General features: G+C 39.0%; 1 protein-coding gene, 1 long non-coding RNA gene and 1 pseudogene across 4 annotated transcripts in view; 2 read left to right on the top strand and 1 right to left on the bottom strand.

Moving 5' to 3' along the window:
* The window catches only part of LOC118709381 (MOB-like protein phocein), a 38,014-nt gene extending 15,620 nt beyond the window's left edge, over positions 1–22,394 (top strand). Inside the window, exons 1-8 of one of the 3 annotated variants that reach the window (XM_036421434.2) lie at positions 678–834; positions 6,153–6,215; positions 12,351–12,451; positions 14,939–14,981; positions 15,162–15,248; positions 18,696–18,775; positions 20,299–20,410; positions 20,541–22,394. In XM_036421434.2, the coding sequence (XP_036277327.1) occupies positions 775–834; positions 6,153–6,215; positions 12,351–12,451; positions 14,939–14,981; positions 15,162–15,248; positions 18,696–18,775; positions 20,299–20,410; positions 20,541–20,672 (678 nt within the window). In that variant the 5' untranslated portion in view covers positions 678–774 and the 3' untranslated portion in view covers positions 20,673–22,394. Of the gene's footprint in view, positions 1–677; positions 835–4,905; positions 5,017–6,152; positions 6,216–12,350; positions 12,452–14,938; positions 14,982–15,161; positions 15,249–18,695; positions 18,776–20,298; positions 20,411–20,540 lie in introns of those variants that run through there. The other 2 variants (XM_036421437.2, XM_045575724.1) reach the window with 2 other exon arrangements.
* LOC118709383 lies at positions 9,791–10,250 on the bottom strand (annotated as a pseudogene).
* LOC123651679 lies at positions 16,238–16,822 on the top strand. Its single transcript, XR_006740558.1, has 2 exons — positions 16,238–16,492; positions 16,790–16,822. It is a non-coding gene; the product is annotated as an uncharacterized LOC123651679 (long non-coding RNA).
* Positions 22,395–23,106: the final 712 nt, after the last annotated feature.

Below are 23,106 nucleotides of genomic sequence, written 5' to 3'. Positions count from 1 at the left end.
TCATGACTAAAGAGAACACTTAAAACTTGGAATAAAGAAAACTTGAAATCCTGTAAGATATACAGCTCCCACCCAGAGGCATTCAGTTGCTCCTCCAGCTTTTTGGCTTGCAACACGAGCTGATTTTGTCTAACGCCCAACACCAGATGTCCGCTGGGCCTCGGGTCATTGGCATCTGGGCCTTGACGCAAAACGAACTTGTCATTGAAAAAGTCCTTGGCTTTAAAGACGGCGGGTAGTGGGAACATCCTTCGACACGCTAAGCCCCAGTCTAGCCTGACCTGACAGTGGGTCCATTTCATGCAGGGTCTTTGGAGCGCCAACAGGGTGCTGGCCCGTTTTCCACGTTGCATGCCTGGGGGGATTTGGGGACAGAGTTATGCTTCTGTAGGTGTGTGTGTGTGTGTGCAAAGTTTACCGAAACAGTCGCCATTGTGCAAGTTCGGTCCGACTAATGGAACTAACGTAAGCCGGAGGAGATGCGCGCAGAGCGGGCCGCCCGGCCGCTCTGGGTCCCCGCCTTCGGAAAGCCGCCACCAGGCAGCCATCGGCTGTTCCTTCCTCCGCCCGCCGCCCGTCGCCCGCCGCCCGCCGCCAGCCGGCCCTTTCCGGGCCTCCGCCCCGCCCTCCCGCCCTGCCCCGCGCGGATCGCGCTGTTCCGCCAGGCGCCGCCCCTCCCCGGCTCCCGTACTCTGGCGCCGCTCGGCCCCGCCCCCCGCGCAGGCAGCGTCCCCACATCCGGGTACCGACTCCAGCCGCCCAGACTCTGGCACTATGGTCATGGCGGAGGGCACGGCAGTGCTGAGGCGGAACAGGCCGGGCACCAAGGCGCAGGTACATCTTTGCACCTTTGCTGCGGGGGGGACTCTCGGCGCCAAGCTGCGCCGCCGCTCGAAGCCGGCGGCCCCCGGAGAGGAGGAGGGGCCGGGGCGCGGGCGGGGGCGCGGGCGCCCGGCCTGCTCTTCCGGAGCCGCAGCCCCTCGGTCTGGCCGAGCCGCGGCGGCCCGCGAGGCCTGCGGAGCCCCTTTCGGAGGGCGGGGTCGCCGAGGCCCGGGGCTGGGGACCTGTCAGGAGGTTCCGCTTGTACTTGCCTCTCCCCTGAACCCCGGTGGACCTGCGTCGGAGGGGCGCCGCCAGCCCGGGGGACAGCTCTGGGCTTCCGGGAGGGTCGGGGCTGCCAGGGAGGGCGGGCGTGTGCACGCAGCCTTCCTCGTCCTGGGGTCCAGGTCCTACCTGGTGCATGGTCCTACCTGGTGTATGGACCTACCTGGTGCATGGTCCTACCTGGTGTATGGACCTACCTGGCGGTCCTACCAGGTGTCTAGCGTCTAGGTCCTACCTGGCCACTACCAGGTCCTACCTGGCGGGTGACGTTCCTGCCCGGCTTCCCGGTCCAGCTGGTGTAGCCGGATCCGGGCGGTGATCCTGACTCCGCGCCTCCTCCTGCTGTTTGCCTTTGGCGACCTCTCTCTGCAGCTGTTCTCTGGTCCAGCAAGTTCTCATCCTCAGACTGCGACCATTCCTTGTGAATTTCCTTGTTGTTATTTGTGAAGCACAGGAATGTGAACTGATGATCATCTTACTCGCTTTCAGCAGGGCAATAGTTGGGTGAGTCGGTGCTTATTTAGGTATTGGTTCTTGGGATTTTCAAAAGAGGGATGCCTCACCTTCTTTTAAAAAAAAATCAAATAGGCTTCATTTGACGAATCTCCCAGCTGAAATGGCTTGCTCTTGAGTAGATGCTCTGAAGTGAGAAGAGGTGTGTTAAAATGGAATTTTAAAGAAAAAGTGGTACAAGTGAAAACAACAAAACAAAAAACAGAAGCCCACAGAGCCGTGATCATATGCCAGAGAATAGCTTTCAGTATCTTCACAGAATTTTGGGAAAGGGAGTCCTTTCGAAGGAATCCTTGAGATCCAGACACCTGCCCAGATGCATGTTACAGATACGAAAACCGAAGCCCCGAGAATCCACTGTATTTGCTGAGGGTTCCATAGCTTTGCATTCTTAGTGCACCGGTAACTTTTTCTCTTTAAACAAGCTGCTTCTAGGATTGACTTTTAGAGAATTTGGTCTGAAAGTCCTTATTAGAGTCACATTAAGCTGTCAATTGCCCTGGCAGTTTCGTTGTCATACTACTGGACATTTTTATTTAGGCTTTTTACCCTTTCCAAACTTTCTTTACCTACAGATACTCTCTTAGATATCTTTACTTCTTATTCTGTGGAAACATTGTTTTTTTTTCTTTTATTAAATGATCATCTTTTATATTTTGTATTAAAAAAACAAAACGAAGTGAACTCACATTCTGATCATTGTCATCCATTTGTATTTACTCAAAAGTTACGAAGTTTGAAAAGAAAGAAAATAATATATTTTAAATTAATGTACAATAATAACATCTGTCTGCTATGAGTAAGTCACATATAAGAAAGCTCTTTTGCTTTTTCCTTGTTGTCATAGATCAAGGTTGTTAAATAAAATGTGGCAGAAAAGATTAGGGTTAAAAAAAAAAAAAAAAAAAGACTGCTTACACAGCGTGCTGGCTTGTCACACTAATTTCCTTCAGTGAAATGAGTCTATTCCAAGATGACTTATTTAGAGCTATCTGAGTAGTGGGGTATCTTCCTACTTTTTAAAAGAATTGGCACATAGTTGGTTTTCAATAAAAGTTTATTGACTGAATTAGATGAGAACATTCATTAATCCGGATATTTGATTCCTCCTTTCAGTGTTTAAAGTATATCACAGGTGTGATGAAGCAGAATATTTAATTCCCAATTAACTGTTTTCTAATATTTTAATAACAAATGTTATACAAATTAAAAATTATAAAGGCAAATATATGCAGAGTGTATTGATAGAAATATTTTTTGAGTATAAATTATAGGAAGAATTTTAAAATTAATCTTTAATACTATTTAGATGATGTCTAGGAAAAGACATCCTGGAATAATTTCCAGAAAGTTTTCTAAAATTTCATAACATTTAAAAATAAAGTTAGTTCATTTTCATTAATATAGGGAAACTATTTTTTTTTTTAAATATATTTTATTGATTTTGTACAGAGAGGAAGGGAGAGAGGCAGAGAATTAGAAACATCGAAGAGAGTCATCGATCAGCTGCCTCCTGCACACCCGCCACCAGGGATGTGCCCACAACCAAGGCACATGCCCCCGACCGGAATCGAACCCAGGACCCTTCAGTCCCCAAGCCGACGCTCTATCCATTGAGCCAAACCGGTCCCGGCGAATATAGGGAAACTATTTTAAAAAGTGAACAGTCTAAGACACTTAAAAAGATATACCAATCACCTACCTTCAGAACGAAAACATTACTAATATAGTTGAAAATCTATGTATTACATTACATACCCACTCCTCCCAACCAATACTGGGACCATCCTTTTTCTTTATACTTCTATTATATATGCATTATATCCATAAATATGCTTTAGACTTTCTTAAACTTTTTTCTTGTGGTATCATGAATAAAGAATAACACTTTATTCTTGAATTTGCTCCAATTTTTGCTCAAAGTGTTTGGAGACTTATCTATATTGGTTGATACCCATGTTTATCTATAGGGTATAGATAATTTGTTTACAACTACTTTCTCCCCTATTTTTACCTCAGAGACATTTATTGCATATCTACTATGTATTAGGCATTGTGCTACCTACAAAGGATACATAGGTAAATTTTGCTGAAAAATCAATTGGAAAGGTTCTTAATCATTTAGGGAAATGTTTATGAACTGAATTATTTATAGAGGAATTCAGAACCAATGCAAGATGATCCACAAAAATATCCCCCTTATGAGAAGGGATATTTTTGATGGGGCTCATATTTTGATTAGATATTTATTTTTATTTTTTTTAATATATTTTTATTGATTTTAGAGAGGAAGGGAGAGGAAGAGAGAGATAGAAACATCAGTGATGAGAGAGAATCATTGATTGGGTGCCTCCTGCACATCCCACACTGGGGATCAAACCCATAACCCGGGCATGTGCCCTTGATTGAACTCGAACCCGGGACCCTTTGGTCCACAGGCCAACCAAACCTGCTAGGGCTGTTTAGATATTTAAAACATCCTTAGAATTGGAATAATAATTTATAATGCCTGTTTAAAATAAAATAACACTTGTGCTACTAATACTAGCTATTCTCTAGGTAAAAACTAATCAGTTTTATGGTGCCCTGAGATTTTTTTATTTTTATTTACTTTTATTAATCCTCACCCAAGGACATTTTCCCATTGATTTTTAGAGAGCATGGAAGCGAGTGGGGCGGAGGGGGTGGGGGAGAGAAACATCAATGTGGAGAGAGACGGTTATTGGTTGGGTCCAGGAATGGAGCCTACAACTGAGCTACAAGCTGAGCTGGCAAGACTTTTAAGTGTAACTTTTTGAGAAGATATTTAACCACTGTAAACAAAAAAGTGGTACTTTGCCGGGACCGGTTTGGCTCAGTGGATAGAGTGTTGGCCTGTAGACCGAAAGGTCCTGGGTTCGATTCCGGTCAAGGGCATGTACCTTGGTTGTGGGCACATCCCCAGTGGGGAGTGTGGGGGAGGCAGCTGGTCAGTGTTTCTCTCTCATCGACGTTTCTAACTCTCTGTCCCTCTCAATTCCTCTCTGTGTAAAATCAATTATATATATATATACACACACACACACACACACACACACACACACATATATATATATATATATATATATATATATATATTTATATATATATATAAAAAGTGGTACTTATCTCCTTAAGTGATACATATAAGGTTTATGGGAGCCATATTGAGGGATTTGTGGTTGAAAAATATAACTTGTAGTTCAATTAAATATAATCTTGGTGCTCACTTAAAAACCTCGAGTAAGATTTCTTTAACTTATTTATTGACCAGAGGTCTGGTGCATGAAATCGTGCACTTGGGGAGCGGAGGGTGCGTCTCTCAGCCTGGCCTGTGCCTTCTCACAGTCCAGGAGCCCCTCAATCGATGCTCCCAAAGAGGTATGCCCCACTCACTTGCCGCAGCACTGCCACCGTGTAGCCTGGGCCTCCCTCTTTCGGGTAATCTATTGCGCCCTAGAGAAGGAGGCCCCACCCACCAGCTGCAGCCCGCTGATTGGCCTCCCTCTGCAGGGTGGTCATGGGGCGATGCCCAGGCCCCCGACCAATCACACTGCACCCGCCTTGGCACCAGTGGGTGCCATAGTGTGGTCGTCCAGATGGTCATTCTGCTATTTGGTAGTTCGGTTGATTTGCATGTTTCGCTTTTATTATTATAGATTATTATAGAGTAGAAGCTCGGTGCACAAAAGACGTGCGTGGGTACTGTCCCTAGGCCTAGCCCACGATTAGGGCCATCTTCCCCAGCAGCTGGCCCTGCCCCCTACCACCACTCACCCAGCTTCCCAGTTTGCCATCGGGTGTTTGGAACCTGATAGCCGGGGGCAAGGGACCGAGAGGTAGGCTGGTCCCGCCCCCTTGTGATCCTGTCTCTCCCACGGGTCGTCCTCTGTGTGTGGGGTGACTGGTGAAGTGGGGGCCTTGACCTGGCTCTGCCAGCATCCCCCCTATCCACCCCCCGGGTCCCCGTTTGCCATCAGGCGATCAGAGCCTGCCGGCCAGGTGGTAGGACCAAGAGGTCTGCCTTTCCGCCTACTTGCCTGTCCCGCCGCCTGCCACCACCCACCCTGGTTCCCCGTTCACCATTGGGCGGTTGGAGCCTGCTGGCGGGGGGAGAAAGGACCAAGAGTCGGTGTTCTCACCCACTTGCCGGCCCAACCCCGGTATGGGTTGCCCTCTGTGTGTAGGGTGACTGGTGTGGTGGGGGTCTTGGCTTGGTGCTGCCCGCGTCTCCTGCCACACACCCCCAGGTCCCCATTTGCCATCGGGCAATAGGAGCCTGTGGGCCAGGGGGAGGGACCAAGAGGTGGTCAGTGCACTTCATAGTGACTGGTCAAACGATCATTCTCGTCTTTCTGCCATTATGGTCTCTAGGCTTTTATTATATAGGATAACTACAATGCTTACAATATGAGCACTTTTCCTCTCCTCTAGTATAACTTTGGATTTTTATTAAGAATTGAAGTTAATCATAATGGTGTTGCATCTTGTGTTTTAACCATAAATTTTTTTTATAGGATTTCTATAATTGGCCTGATGAATCCTTTGATGAAATGGACAGTACACTAGCTGTGCAGCAGGTAATAACAATAGTTTCGTTTGTAACACCAATAAACTAGGCATTTGACCTTCCTTGGTATAGTTAAGTATTCCTGTCTTTTATTTATTTATTTTTTTAAATAAATCTTTATTGTGCAGATTATTACAGTTGTTCCTCTTTTTCCCCCCATAGCTCCAAATCCACTTGGTTCCCACCCACACCCTTTGCCCTTCCTCTCCCATTCCCCTCCTCTCCGCATTGTCCTTATCCATAGATTTTTGTCCAGTCTCTTCCTGCACCCCTCACATTCCTTTCCCTCTAGAATTGTCAGTCCACTCCCTTTCTATGCCCCTGATTCTATTATACTCACCAGTTTATTCTGTTCATCAGTTGTTGTTTTTTTGTTTTGTTTTTGTAATTTTTTTAAAATAAATTTTTATTGTTCATATTATTACAAATGTTCCTTCCCCCCCCCCGCCACCATTGCTCTCCTCCACCAGGTTCCCACCCAACCCTCTGCCCTTTCCCCACTCCCCATTGTCCTCATCCATAGGTGCACAGTTTATGTTCAGTCTCTTCCCACATCCCCTTCTCCCCTTTTCCCCAAGAATCGTCAGTTCACTCACCTTCCATACCTCTGATTCTATTATATTCAACAGTTAATATTGTTCATCAGATTTTTTTTTTAATTTCCTTGGTTTTTAGATTCACTTGTTGATAGTTACGTATTTGTTGTTCATAATTTTAAAAAAAAAATATATTTTATTGATTTTGTACAGAGAGGAAGGGAGAGAGATAGCAAGTTAGAAACATTGATGAGAGAGAGTCATCGATCAGCTGCCTCCTGCACATCCCCCACTGGGGATGTGCCCACAACCAAGGTACATGCCCTTGACCGGAATCGAACCCGGGACCCCTCAGTCCCCAAGCCGACGCTCTATCCACTGAGCCAAACCGGTCCCGGCTGTTGTTCATAATTTTTATCTTTATTTACTTTCTCTTCTGAAAGAACCCCCTTTAGCAATTCATATAATTCTGGTTTGGTGTTGATGTTCATCAGTTTTTTATTCACTTGATATTTAGATTCACTTATTGATAAATATGTATTTGTTCATAATTTTTATCTTTACCTTTTTCTTCTTCCTCTTCTAAAAGAATACCTTTCAGCAGTTCATATAATACTGGTTTGGCGGTGACGAACTATTGTACTTTAGCTTTTTCTTATCTGTGAAACTCTTTATTTGCCCTTCAATTCTGAATGATAGCTTTGTTGGGTAGAGTAATCTTGATTGTAGATTCTTGCTATTCATCACTTTGAATATTTCTTGCCACTCCCGTATGGCCTGCATGGTTTCTTTTTGTAGGTAACTAACTGTTTTTCTCTTGCTGCTTTTAATATTCTCTCTTTGTCTTTTCCTCTTGGCATTTTAATTATGATGTGTCTTGGTGTGGTCCTCTTTGGATTCCTTTTGTTTGGTGTTCTCTGAGCTTCCTGGACTTGTAGGTCTATCTTTCACCAGATGGGGTAAGTTTTCTGTCATTATTTCTTCAAAAAGGTTTTCTGTATCTTTCCCTCTTCTTCTGGCACCCTCATAATTCAGATGTTGATATGCTTGAAGTTGTTCCAGAGGCTCCTTACACTATCTTCAACTTTTTGGATTCTTTTTTCTTTTTGCTTTTTTGGTTGATGTTTTTTACTTCTTTTTATTTCAAATCTTTGACTTGATTCTTGTGATCCTCTAGTCTGCTGTTGGATCTCTGTATATTATTTTTTATTTCAGTCAGTGTATGCTTAATTTCTAGTTGGTCCTTTTTCATATCCTCAAGGGCCTTTTCTAGAACATTCTTGAAAAACTTTATAACTGTGATTTTGAACTCTATATCCAGTCGTTTGCTTTCTTCCACTTTATTTTTTTATTTACTTTCCTCCATTTCTTTCATTTTGGCTGCTTCCCTGTGTTGGTAGAGTGGCTTCGTGTGGTAGGTGTCCTATAAGGACTCTGCCTCCCCAGTTACCTGAGGTGGATACTCTTGGTGCATCCCTTTGTGGGCTGTGTGCAGTCTTGTAGTTAAGCCTTGATTGTTTTTGGTATCACTGGGAGGAATTGCCCTCCAGGCCAATTGGCTGTGATAATCAGCTGTGTCTGTGCTGGGAGAACTTTTGTGCTGAAGATACCCTTATGAGACAAGACTTGCAAAAGCTTCTGTGCTCAGCTTGAATGAGGTGGAGTCTCAGGGCAGAGCAGACAGCAATGGCTTCCCGTCAGCCCTGCTCTAAGAGGCCCTCGGTTCTCATTGTCCTGCAGTAATTGCTGCAAGCACCTCTGAGAGAAAGCTGCCCTCGAGTTTTGCCCGCTGCCAGACAGTTCATTTTCTCTCCAAATGAGTCTGGGTCCCCAGAGTGTCACCTGGAACTGGAGTTGAGCAGTCGGGAGCTTTTGTCTCCCTCCCAGTTGAGAAAACCAGCTGTGTACTCAGTTGCCAGTCCTCGCCACATGCACGCCTTCGTACCTCTGCCTTTTGTAGCTCCTCTGAGTCTCAGTGTGTTTTTCTCTTTCTTTCTAGTTGTAGAATTTCCACTCAGCCAGCCTTCCTGTGGTTCTGGATGGTGTCCGTTTTGTCTTTTAGTTGTAGTTTTGAAATTGTTGTGCAAAGCAGCAGTTTAAGTATTTACCTATGCCGGCATCTTGGTTTCTCCTCATTCCTATTTCTTTTAGCATAAACCAGAATCCATGGAATTAATGAATGGCCATTTAAAACTTTTTATCAACCTTCATTTTGTTTTAAGATGGCATATATATTTTTAAAATTTCTTTATTGATTAAGTTATCACATATTTGTCCTCAACCCCCCATTCTAATTCCTCCCCACACACACTCATGCCCCCATTCTCCTGTTGTCCTCAACCACTGGTTAGGCTCATATGTATGCACATAAGTCCTTTGGTTGATCTCTGCCTTTTATCCCCACCCTCCCTCTGAGGTCCAACAGTCTGACTCATAGCTCCTTATCTCTGAGTTTGTTCTTGTTCATCAGTCTATGTTGTTCACCATTTCCCCTAGATGAGTGAGATCATCTCCTACTGGAAATATACTTATAAGAATAAAAAATGAGACAAGCAATAATCGTTACGCTGAAAGGCATATGAATCAGTCTGTAGAAAGTTTCTTTCTGGGCCACCAGTTCTTTTGAGATCCAATTTCAATGTCAAACAGTTCCTTATGTGTACATGTCAGCAATGATATTTCAGTTCTGGATGGTGGGCAAGATGGCATATTAAACTATAATCAAACTTAAATATATTTTAATGTCTTAAAATATGTTAATCTGTACTATATTAGTGTACCAAATTTGATTTTACAGTGAACTTAATTCAAAATTGAATACTAAATTAGAATAACATTAAATAGAAATAGCACATTGATTTGATGACTGAACCCTTGCGAACATGTACCTAAGCTTTACTTTTTTTTTTTTTTTAACCATTTTTTAAAATCCTTACCAGAAGATAGGTTTATTGATTTTAGAGAGAGAAGTGCGGGTGAGGGAGAAACATTGATTGGTTGCCTCTTATATGTGCCCCTGCTGGGAATTGAACCCTCAACCGGTTTTGGCTGATTAATACAAAAGTTTATTTAACAAAAGTTCAATGTGAAAATGGACAGGACTCTATTTTTATATTGTAGTCAAACAGGTGCTGTGGAGAGGGGACATGTGGAAGCAGTTGATTTCTCTGGTAACTACAGCCATTCTTCCAAGGCTTCTAACATGATGATACTATTTCCTCGTATTACCACATTCCAGTATTGTTTTGTTGCCCACCAGTTGCCGTCTCCAAACATTCATCTATCAAGGTTCATAAAGGGATCAAATTCCCGTAATATTCCTTGGACATGTCTGCCACCATTTAATTCCAATGATAACTTCTTATCCATAAATTTTTTTAACTTGGGAGGGTGAGCTTTGCTCATGGTGTCCAAGCGAGCTCAAAGATACTTCCAAACGGAATTCGCTGCCTCTCTGGCACTCCCGCGGTAGGCCCTGCGTTTTGCGTCTCGGGTTTTCTTTCTTTTTTAAAAAATGTTTTTAATTAATTTCAGAGAGAGGAAGGGAGAGGGAGTTAGAAACATCAATGAAGAGAGATAATTATTGATGGGCTGCCTCCTGCACGCCCCCTACTGGGGATCAAACCTGCAATCTAGGCATGTGCCCTGAGTGGGAATTGAACCGAGATCTCCTGGTTCATAGGTCAAAGCTCAACCACTGAAATACGCTGGCCAGACTCTGGGTTTTCCTGTTTGGCATTCACTCTGCTTTTTTTTTTTAATAAAAAAATTTTTATTAAAATTTTTATTTTATATTTTTTTGATAAAATATAAAATTCACTTTTTTTGATAAGATATAAAATTCACCACTTTTTCCCATTTTAAGTGTACAGTTTTGTGGTGTTAAGTACATTCACATTTTATACAGTCATTACCACCTCCATCTATCTTGAGAATTTTTCATCTTGTCCAACTGAAACTTTGTACCCATTAAACAATCACTCCTGATTAGCCTATTCACCTTCTTGAATTTGTAGTTTTTGTCTTTTTCTAACTTGGAAACTTTTTAGCCATTATTAATTCAGATATATTTATTAGCACCACATGCTTTTTCTTTTTGTGGGGTGATGGTGACATGACTATTAAGTCTTTTGTTATTGTCTTTCAAGTTCTTAAGGCTTTGTTTATTATTTTTATTCATTTTCATTTCTGTTGTTCTGATTGGATAATACCTATTTATCTATAAGTTTATTGATTCTTTATTGTGTCATCTCCATTCTGCTATTGAGTTCAGTGAGTGTTTTACTTTGGTGGTTATGTTTTCCAGTTCTAAAATTTCCATTTGGCACTCAGTCCGTGTTGCTTAGGGGTTGAGAGTCAAACTGTAAACCAGGAGGTCACAGTTTGATTCCTGGGCGGGGCGTGTGCCTGGTTACGGGCTCAGTGCCAGTGTGGGACGTGTAGGAGGCGGCCAATCAGTGATTCTTTTTCATCATTGATGTTTCTGTCTCTCTCCCTCTCCCTTCTTCTCTGAAATAAATAAAAATATATTTTTAAAAAAGAATTAAAAATCACTATAGCAGTAAAATTAAAGAAAAATAAAATTTCCATTTGGCTCTTTTTATTTTTCTTTATTGATATTTTTATTTCAAGTGTTTGTAGTTTTATATTCAAGCAGTTTTTAAATAGCTGCTTTAAAGTCTTTGTCAGGTAATTTCCAATATCTGTGTCATCTTATCATTGGTGTCTTGTGCTCGTTTTTCCCCATGATAATTGAGATTTCATTGTATTTGTATGCCAACAAATTCTGGATTATATCCTGGACATTTTTAATATTATGTTACACTCTGGTCTTATTTAACCCATCGGAGAATGTGATGTTTTTTGTTACAGCAGGCATTTGACTTTGTTAGATACTGGTTGCAAGTTCCAACTGAACTGAGGTTCCAATGTCACTTTAGTTTTCAAAACCTTTTACATCTGTTGTGTGTGTATGCGCACCAACCTGTTGTCAGCCTAGGTATATCCATTAGCTCAGTTCTCAAAGTCTGTCAGATATTAATTATGATAAGTCCATGCACGCACTGTGCACACATCAGGATTGCACCCAGGAGTTCATAACCAGCTCTATGGGATTATTTACTTTTAAAAAACATTTTTCATTGATTTTTAGAGAGAGAAAGGAAGAGGGGAGAGAGAGAGGGAAAGAAAGAAAACCATGCCTCCTGCACACTCCCTACTGGGGATTGAGGCCAAAACCTGGGTATGTGCCCTGACCGGGAATTGAACTATGACCTCCTGGTTCATAGGTCGATGCTCAACCACTGAGCCATATATATATTTTATTGATTTTTTACAGAGAGGAAGGGAGTGGAATACAGAGTGAGAAACGTCGATCAGCTCCCTCTTGCACACCCTGTACTGGGGATGTGCCTGCAACCAAGGTACATGCCTTGACTGGAATCGTACCTGTAACTTTTCAGTCCTCAGGCTGACACTCTATCCACTGAGCCAAACTGGTTAGGGCAAACAGTTTTTATATGTTAAAAAATTATACATGTTTATTATAAAATTTTCCATGTACAATAGTATAATATTTTAATTAACTATAAGAACTTCTTTGTTTATAGTATATTCAACAGAACATAAGAGCAGATTGTTCCAATATTGACAAAATTCTTGAACCACCTGAAGGCCAAGATGAAGGTGTATGGAAGTATGAACATTTAAGGTAAGTCTTTATGATATTATGATATAATAATAGTACTTATCAGTAAAAAATAAACTTTAATGTTAATTATGAATTATAAATAAAAGCATTATTAATTGCAAAACAAAGAGCAAATTCTAAAGCTTTTATATTTTTAGTGTTATAAAACTTTTTCGATTTTGATATTTACTGATTATTTTTTACATTTATGGATTTGGGTGTTATGTTTTTACACAGTTTTCCATAATCATATCCTTTAATCACAAATGCATTATTTCCATTTACCTACTCATGAATAACTATCTCTCTCTAGAGCAGTGGTTATCAACCTTTCTAATGCCACGACCCTTTAATACAGTTCCTCATGTTGTGGTGACCCCTAGCCATAAAATTATTTTCGTTGCTACTTCATAACTGTATTACATAATTTAATAATTTTTATTTTTATTTTTAAAAAATATTTTATTGATTTTTTACAGAGAGGAAGAGAGAGGGATAGAGAGTTAGAAACATCGATGAGAGAATCATCGATCAGATGCCTCTTGCACACCTCCTACTGGGGATGTGCCCACAACCAAGGTACATGCCCTTGACTGGAATCGAACTTGGGACCTTTCAGTCAGCAGGCCAACGCTCTATCCACTGAGCCAAACCGGTTTTGGCAATTTAATAATTTTAAAATTAATTATTATTAATTAATAATAATAACAACAACAACAACAATAATAATTTTGTGGTTGGGGGTCACCACAACATGAACTATATTAAAGGGTCGTGGCATTACAAAGGTTGAGAACCACTGCTCTAGAGGATCATGTCAAGCTCCTGGTATAGGCTTGGTATTTGATGAGTTACCTATTAACTACTGTGAACTTTAGTCTTCCCTTTGGAAAATATAGATTAATTGTAATCCTGCAATAAGGAGTTTTGGAGCTTTTCATAATATCCTTTGAATGAGAAAATTGAAGATGAGTGAAGGACTAGTTAACTAGAGTTAACTTTAGAAGCAGCTATATCCTGATGTTACTAGATGGTTTCTTAAACTTATCAACTTTCTAATATAAATGTGAGTTGAGATGAGTTGATAGGTTAAATATGGATGTATGTTCATCGGGGTTTGTTACTTTTGAGTTGATTTAAACATAATAAATGTAGTTTGACTTTTTTCCAGTAACTTAGGCACATTTTCTGTGATGAGTGCCTCAATTTGTAGATGAGGTATTTTTTAAAATTGATGTTGCAGGCAAGTTGTCTATATTTTGTTTGATGGGGAAACACAGCAGTGAGTAACTAATTTGTTAGAATTTTTAGAGGAAACATTTAGTATTTTGACAGTTAATAAAGTAAGTTATTTTTGTGTCATAAAATATTTTTTGAGCACTTAACAACGTTCCAAGAATTGTTCTAGGCTTAAAATTCTCAATTTGGAAATTTTTATGTATTTATTATTTATGTATTTATGTATTTATTTATTTATTTAAAATACATATTTATTGATTTCAGAGAAGAAGGGAGAGTTAAAGAGAGATAGAAACATCAATGATGAGAGAGAATCATTGATTGGCTGACTCCTGCACATCCCCCAGTGGGGATCAAGCCCCCAGTCCAGACATGTGCCCTGACCGGAATTGAACCTGGGACCCTTCAATCCGCAGGCTGATGCTCTATCCACTGAGCCAAACCAGCCAGGGCTCAATTTGGAAATTTTAGAAGGAAAAAATGTCATGAAAAAAATGACCATTATCTGTTCAGTGACAAAAAAGCAAGATACAAAATTGTGTATATGAATATATTTAAAATCATTACTATATATAAAATCAAATTTGCTATAAAAGATAATTATCTTTTCGAAAGAGGTAGTGGAATTATGGAAGATGTTCTTCTATGTTATGATTGAAGGTTTTACAAAGACGTGTGTAGTCATAATAAAACTTGTAAAATACGTAGTATAAAAAGTGTAGTCATTTTTGTATATCTGTTTGCATATGGATATATAAATGCATATAATTTTATACGTAACTGGAATCTTACTGTGAGTATAAATATATGTCCTTTGCCAACATTTTATTACTCTTCAGTTGCTAATTTAGAATGTTAAAAAAAGTTCTTTTATGTATATGATTTTCGTGAACATCTCTGTACATATATCTGCATATTATTCTGATTATTTAATTAGAATTAGTTCTTAGAATGACTTAGTAAAAAAAATAGACATTTTCTAAGTGCTCTGGTAAATTTTTCTAAAATACTTCTCAGTAAAATTGTATCAATTTTCAGTGTTAAGAGTGATCTAGTTCTTGAACTCTGATATTGACCTTATTTATGATCATTTGTTTTGAATTTTGTTTATTAATCTGTATGTCTTTGTAGGAAATGTGCCATATAAATTCATATGTTGTTGATGAGGGAGGATGGATGGTACTGGTAGAGCACTGTATTTTAAATTAATGTTCTAAATACAATGTGGAAAGTACATAAGACTTTTCATTTATATATTTGAATTTTTAGGCAATTCTGTCTTGAGCTCAATGGACTTGCTGTCAAACTTCAGGTAACATTTTCAAGTTAAAGTTATAATAGAAAGTTCTCATTTCCCCCTCTAATTTTATAACTTAATGTGCTTAAAAGGCTTATCTAAGATTTCTAATTAGAATTGTACATGCAAATGTAGTAACCCCAATGATAAACTTTTTAATTGCTTTACATATTAAGAAATGTAACATTTTAACAGAGTGAATGCCATCCAGACACATGTACTCAGATGACAGCGACTGAGCAGTGGATTTTTCTTTGTGCAGCTCATAAAACTCCAAAAGAGGTGAGAATTCATAAAGCAGAATGGCTAATAAAATGCCGTAACCTAAATTTGTATGACTGTGTAGACAACTGTTTAGGGGCTTTCGTTCACCCTTTCTTTTGCTAGTTGGTTTCCTGTTCTTTGCTACAAAGTTATTGCCACAGTGCTGTTTTAGAATTTCTTTTTTAAAAATTTATTTTAGTATATATGCTGCCAAAGCGAGCACTTTAAACTTATTTTTATTGATTTCAGAGAGGAGGGGAGAAGGAGAGAGAGATAGAAACATCAGTGATGAGAGAGAATCATTGATTGGCTGTCTCCTTCATGCTCCTTAGTAGGGATTGAGCCTGCAATCTGGGCATGTGCCCTTGACTGGAATTAAACCCGGGATCCTTCAGTCCGAAGGCTGACACTCTATCCTCTGAGCCAAACCAGCTAGGGCAGAATTTCTTATAATTAGTATCATTTTTCATAATTGGGCAGTTACATGGAAAATGGATAAACAGATTGTGGTATATACATACAATGGAATATTTTTTAGCCATGAAAAGGAATGAAGTTCAGATATATGCTACAGCATGAATGAACCTTGAGGACATGTTACTGAGCCAAATAAGCCAGACACAAAGAAACAGCTATTTTATGATTCTACTTACCGTATTTTTCGGACCATAAGATGCTCCGGACCATAAGATGCACCAGTTTTTAGAGAAGGGAAATGAAGAAAAAAAGATTCTGAAACAAATAGTGTCCTAAAATATTTTATGTGCATTAAAACCCAATATCACAGTCATAAACACATGTAATCAACCCTGTAAAGTAAACAGCAGCATTTAGAACCATTTTAGAGCCGGGCAAGCACACAGAGACCACACAGAGCCGGGCAAGTAAAAAAACTTTTTTTTAAAGTATATGTGTAGGCTATATTTGGACCATAAGATGCAGGGACTTTTCCCCCCCACTTCTGGGGGGAAAAAAGTGCGTCTTATGGTCCGAAAAATACGGTATATGAAATACCTTGAAAGGGCAAATTTATAGAGACAAAAAGTAGATTAGAGAGGTTACCAGGGATCAGAGGGTGAGGAGCATGGGAAGGTATTGATTGATGGTATAGAGTTTCTGTTGGGGATGATGAAAAGCCTTTGGTTAGAAACAATGGTGTCGGTTGCATGACACTGAATGTAATTAATGACACCAACTATGCATTTAAAATAGTTACAACGGCAAATATTGTGTTCTATATATTTTACCACCATTTTTTAGTTGTCACCAGGGAGATATATATATATATATATATATATATATATATATATATATATATATATATATATATTTTTTTTTTTTTTTTTTTAATATATTTTATTGATATTTTACAGAGAGGAAGAGAGAGGGCTAGAGAGTTAAGAAACATCGGTGAGAGAAAATCATCTATCAGCTGCCTCTTGCACACCCCCTACTGGGGACATGCCCGCAACCAAGGTACATGCCCTTGACTGGAATCGAACCTGGGACCTTTCAGTCTGCAGGCCGACGCTCTGTCCACTGAGCCAAACCAGTTTCAGCTCACCAGGGGATATTTTTTCCATTGTTATTTATTTATTTATTTAAAATATATTTTATTGATTTTTTTTTTTTTACAGAGAGGAAGGGAGAGGGAGAGAGAGTTAGGAACATTGATCAGCTGCCTCTTGCACACCCCCCACTGAGGATGTGCCCGCAACCAAGTTACATGCCCTTGACTGGATTCGAACCTGGGACCCTTCAGTCTGCAGATCGAGGCTTTATCCACTGAACCAAACCAGTTAGGGCTCCATTGTATTTTAGAGAGTGGAAGTTAGAGAGGGATGGGGGAAAGAGAGAAACATCTTACCTGAACCTGGGCAGGGATTGAAACCTGGGACCCAAGTATCTGCCCCTGACCGGAAATCAAACCCAAGATCCTTTGATACACCCTTTGCCCAGGCCTTCCCCATGCTATTGTCTGTGTCCATGGGTTATGCATACAAATTCTTTGGTTGATCTTTTCCCACCTACTCACACACACCTTCCCTCTGAGATTCCACATTCTGTTCGATGCTTCTGTGTCTGAATTTATTTTGTTCATTAGAGTCCACATATGAGTGAGGCCATGTAATACTTATGTGTTTTTTTTGTTTTTGTTTTGATAATCTTTATGTATTTACCATCACAGTGTAATAAGCTATTTTTTTATAAGTTTTTATAAGTTACTAATTTACATTTTTAAATCCAGTTCATTTTTTTCCTTCAAGTGGATTCCTGGTTCATTCTCTGCTCCTTTCCTTTAATCTTTCTCCCTGTCTGCCTTCAAAAGAACTGAGTGAGATTACTTTGCAGTTTTAATTTTTCTTTAGTCGGTTTGCTGATTTGCCATGAGACAATAGGTTTCGTTGTTTCTGATAAGTGAAATAGGATAAGACAGATTTATTAAAATGTAAAGATATAAATTTCATGTTAAATTTCAAAGGAGGTTAAGGAGAAAATTCTTTAGAAAGCTGCTAGGATAATAGGATGCCAGACAAATAATAAAAGAATGCTTCTAGGATGTTAGAAGGCTGTGATCTCGCGAGGTATTTGTGAGAGAAGGAGGCTTCTTGGTAAAGTGTAAGTCAGTGGCCGGAGGGGTCAGTGTATTCCTACTATAAACGTGTTTTTGAGTCCTGCCTAACTGTCTGATCTTGCCTGAGTCGCTGGCCATCAGTCACTAATAGTCCCTGCTGCTGGGCACTGTTCTCCAGGGCTCTCCATCTTAGGCTATAGAGCTGGGATATTTCCATGCTTGCTTACTCGCTAGTAAATCTCTGTGATTTTTTTCTGAACTGGCTGCTTGTTTTGAAAGATTTCTTATTTGGCTCAGTAACATTATCTGCCCACAGATAATTTTAAGACTTGGAAGAAGCCTGTGCAGACTCTGCAAACTGACCAGCTTCTGTCTCCTCATTTGTAAAGTCAGAGGTTAATGAGCTAATCAGGTGTTCTTTCCAGGGTTAGAAGTGAGAAATTAGATTGATTCATGTATCTTCCAGAGTCATGGGGATAGTAGTCTTTTTTTTTTTTTTTTTAATATATATATTTTATTGATTTTGTACAGAGAGGAAGGGAGAGAGACAGAGAGTTAGAAACATCGATGAGAGAGAGTCATCAATCAGCTGCCTCTTGCACACCCCCTACTGGGGATATGCCTGCAACCAAGGTACATGCCCTTGACCGGAATCAAACCCGGGACCCTTCAGTCCCCAAGCCGACACTCTATCCATTGAGCCAAACCGGTCTCGGCAATAGTAGTCTTATTTATTGATGTAATACTGAATTTTAGTTATTCTGATATTATAAGGCAATTCTTTTTTAGGATATATTAAGTTTTCGGAATAAGACACACATGTAATAAGTACACTTAAACTAAGTGGCAGAGCTCTTTGTTGATGCATTTTTATGTCCTTTCTTTTATAGTGTCCTGCTATAGACTATACTAGACACACACTTGATGGTGCTGCATGTCTTCTGAATAGCAATAAATATTTTCCCAGCAGGTAAACAAACTTTTAAACATGGCATTAAACTTTTTGGATTTGATTTAAAAGATCGTTGTTTTTAAAATTGAAACTAGGTTCCTGGTTAATGCATTGTCTTCTTTAAGCTTTGTCTTTTACTCAGGTTTTGAAATTATGGTTATAGTTAAACTAAAGGTAGCAGGACTTAGTTCCCAAAGCTCACAGCCCAGTTCAGCAAGGGTAGTCCCGTTGGCTGTGTCCTTGTCCAGGGCTCTCTCTCTGACACTTTAGAGTTTAGATGTTTGCACACTTACTTCCTGGAATCTCTGTGATGGTCAGCCTCTTAGCATGCCTCAGGAGCAGACTTTTCTTAGCTGGACTGCTTGGTTTTTTTTTGTTTTGTTTTGTTTGTTTGTTTTAAAATATATTTTATTGATTTTGTACAGAGAGGAAGGGAGAGAGATAGAGAGTTAGAAACATCGATGAGAGAGAGTCATCGATCAGCTGCCTCTTGCTCACCCCCTACTGGGGATATGCCCGCAACCTAGGTACATGCCCTTGACTGGAATCGAACCCGGGACCTTTCAGTCCCCAAGCCGATGCTCTATCCATTGAGCCAAACGGGTTTCGGCTGGACTGCTTGATTTTTTTTTTTTTTTTTTTTAATATATTTTATTGATTTTTTTTTTTTTTACAGAGAGGAAGGGAGAGAGATACAGAGTAGAGAGTTAGAAACATCAATGAGAGAGAGTCATCGATCAGCTGCCTCTTGCATGCCCCCCACCGGGGATGTGTCCACAACCAAGGTACATGCCCTTGACCGGAATATGAACCTGGGACTTTTCAGTCCGCAGGCCGACGCTCTACCACTGAGCCAAACCGGTTTCGGCGACTGCTTGTTTTTGAAGGATTCCTTGTCCTTGCCTTTACAGTCCTCATCAAATAAGGTCTGGGAAGAAGCCTGTGTATACTGTCTTACATTATTGGTGAGGTTTGTGACTGGTCTTTTATTCTATTAAGATATTTGTTAGCAGATGGATCGATTTGGAAATTTTATTTCCCCCAAATATCATTAACTCTAAAGAGCTCAGATAAAATATTTAACAAATAGTGGGTTTTGTCTCAGTATCCAAATACATTAAAAAAAAAAAAAAAAGAATATCCAAAATATGCAGGCAGTTTTTATTTATCAAAAAGAAGAATCAAGTCTATGGAATAAAACAATAATTCCTTTTAGCAGTTTTAATCATTTCTACAGGACAAACTGTTAATGTCATATGTGTATGTTTTAGTAAGTTTTGACTTGTCAGGGATTTGTTTTAATTGCGTTAAACTACAACGTTTCCAAGCCATGATACTAAATTTCTCGGGCACTGTGGGTGCATAGGAGGAGCCCTGGCTGAGGAGTGAACAGGGGTTCTAGTCCTTTCCTGGCCACTTATTAGTACGTTGACCTTTCCCCTAGGTGTCTGTTTACACATTTGTGAATTTAGGAGATTGGAATACTGTATATTTTTCATAAGATCTGTCAAGCTCTATGAATCTGTGATTTCTGTTTCTAGGGTTAGCATAAAGGAATCATCTGTAGCAAAACTAGGATCAGTATGTCGTAGGATTTACAGAATATTTTCACATGCTTATTTTCATCATCGGCAGATATTTGATGAATATGAAGTAAGTATGTTTTACTCATTGTCCTGATGCATTCTTACCAGAATGATGACAATAATGTATACTGATATTATGTCTCATTTGTTTGGTTTGGGTAGTAAATTAAAATAACATTTTTTCTTCTTCTCTACAGAACGAAACATTTTTGTGTCATCGGTTTACTAAATTTGTGATGAAATATAATTTGATGTCCAAGGATAACCTGATTGTACCAATTTTAGAAGAGGAAGTTCAGAATTCAGTTTCTGGGGAAAGTGAAGCATGAAGGGAATCATATAGAAGAAAATTGTACTGATCACATAATTAACATTAATTATGTACTGTATATATACCATTTTAGACACATCAATCATGTATCCATATTATAGCCTCTTTGTTTAGGGTAGGTTTTTGTATGCTGAGTGTTGCCTTTTAAAATGGGAAATACTTTTTAAGTTATTCATGAGCTGTATATTCACTGGTGTGGCACTCATGGTTTTTAAATAAGATTAGTATTATCTGTTTATAATGCCTGTTAATAAAAGAATTTACAGTTTGGTAAAATTGCTGCTAAACAATCATTGGATCACAATCCTCATCAAATAAACCCATCTATAAAAAGATGAGTGAGCTTGAGGTTTCGCACAAGCCATTTACTAAAGAAATAGTAATGTTTTCCTTTGGTTTTACCCCCGAGTTTAGTTAGTCTAGAAAATTCTGTAGCACATAGTTTAGTCTTAACTATTAACTTTTCAAAAATTAGCTAAAAGTGTTTTAAAATTCTGTTTATAGTTTTTGATATACATATATGATTATGTATATGTCCAAATATAAATCAAATGAAGCATTAGTAATACTGAAATAATCTTAATACTACATAAAGTAAATTCTAGACCATGTACTTGGAGAAGATTTACTTTTTGTGATAGTGGACTGTTACATACAAGATGGTGATAATAGTAAGTGCATAAATGATGTTCCCACTGCAAACCTACCCTGTCCTTCCCTTCTCATTTCCCTTCACTCCCTCCCCAACTACATGGCGGAAAAGCTTTTCACCAGACTGAGCTAGTGGTAGCTTATATCTATTTATGTTGTATTAATTGCTTACAGACTATACCTCATAATTAGCAATTACACTACAGGAGAAATGTATCTGCATAGGCTCTTGCTTATCTTTGTTTTGCTAAATTGTTCTAACTACTTAGGAAAGTTTTAAAACTACTTTGATTCTCTCTGTTAGCAATATTATTCTTTTTATCTAACCATCATCAAGGCAGCATTTAAATTGAGTTGAAAAATACTGTAGTATTTATTTTATGACCTTTACCTACAAAGTTTATGTTTGAATTATATACACATGTAATTTTTTTTGCAAGAATTTACAGGTTCCAGGGGTGCTGATGAATGGTATTACATATTTTAGACTTTGTAATAATTCAGTGTCTTAAGGATTCAACTGTAAATTTTACAGTCTTAAACTGAATGCAGTTTTTAATAAGGCACTGGAGTTTAATTGCTAAACTGGTTGTAATGAGGCACTATGATAGGCTAAAAAAATTGTACATGTAGTGAAGAAAATGTATAAATCCATCTCTTGAACAGAGTTAAGCGTGGGGAACTTGTTATTTAAAATGATCGTTTTGAAATGAAGATGAAAATGTATTCATCTTGGTTTATTTTTTTCAAATTTGAGGACATATTTTATATCATATAAGGAGACAAGTATGTACCGCTGAAACGGGAATAGTAGCATTCTGAGGGTGTGTATGTATGGATGCCTTTCCGAGCTGCCTGTGTGTTTGATTTGGAGCAGCTCTGTCCTCGTAGCCAGTCATTCTTTTACCACATCCACAACTATCCTTTTACATCACAGTGAAATTATACATTTATATTAATGTCACTATAAACCTACAGGGATATTAATTTTTACACAAACTTGCTAAACATTGAGAGACTAAACTACTAAGTTAATAAATTATATGCAGCAATGTAGCTGTTCTCTCTAGATGGTGTCTCAGTGGATTTCTGTTGCAGTGGCTGGGTTGGCAATCTGGCTGAGTGTTTTGAAACACACTTTGAATAAAACAGCTTAGTGCTCTTGGGGAAATAAAATATGTTTTTTTTAAATTACTCATTCCATCTCCCCTGTGCTGTGTTTGGAGTCAATCATAAAAAGGGGTTGGGTGGTTAACATCATTTGTCGTCTTGCTTTTGTACTCACTGACATCTTTGTACTCAGACTCACTGTGTGTGAAGCTGACTTGATGTACTGGGCAAATCTGAATGGAACGGTCACTATTTTTCCTTCATACTGTCTACAGACTTTGGAAAATATACATGTATGTACCTAAGACGTAGTGAAAAAATCATTGGCCCTGCAAACCATTGACTTATAAAGTAAGCGTTTTAAAAAGAGGGGAATAGAAAACTCGGTTTCGTGTAATGAAGTTAAGCTCCACTTTTTGTTTGGATTATCCAATATAGAGCCAAAAGTTAAAAAAAAAAAAATTTTTTTGTATAAAGTTATTTTGACTAGTCAAATCAGTTTTCTCCTATCATATTTGGGAAGGTAGCTAATTTAATTATGTTCCTGTAAGTATCATAGTTTTGTGTGTATATATTTTCTCTGATTTGAGGTCAGTTTTGCATTTCTAGAACAGTTCCTCAATTAAATTCTTAATAAGTGAACACTTTTTAAAAATCAAAATAAGCCCTAC

This window comes from Pipistrellus kuhlii, unplaced genomic scaffold (assembly GCF_014108245.1).
Source record: "Pipistrellus kuhlii isolate mPipKuh1 unplaced genomic scaffold, mPipKuh1.p scaffold_m20_p_7, whole genome shotgun sequence".
Classification (NCBI taxonomy): domain Eukaryota; kingdom Metazoa; phylum Chordata; class Mammalia; order Chiroptera; family Vespertilionidae; genus Pipistrellus; species Pipistrellus kuhlii.
This window is presented reverse-complemented; position numbering and strand designations above follow the sequence as displayed.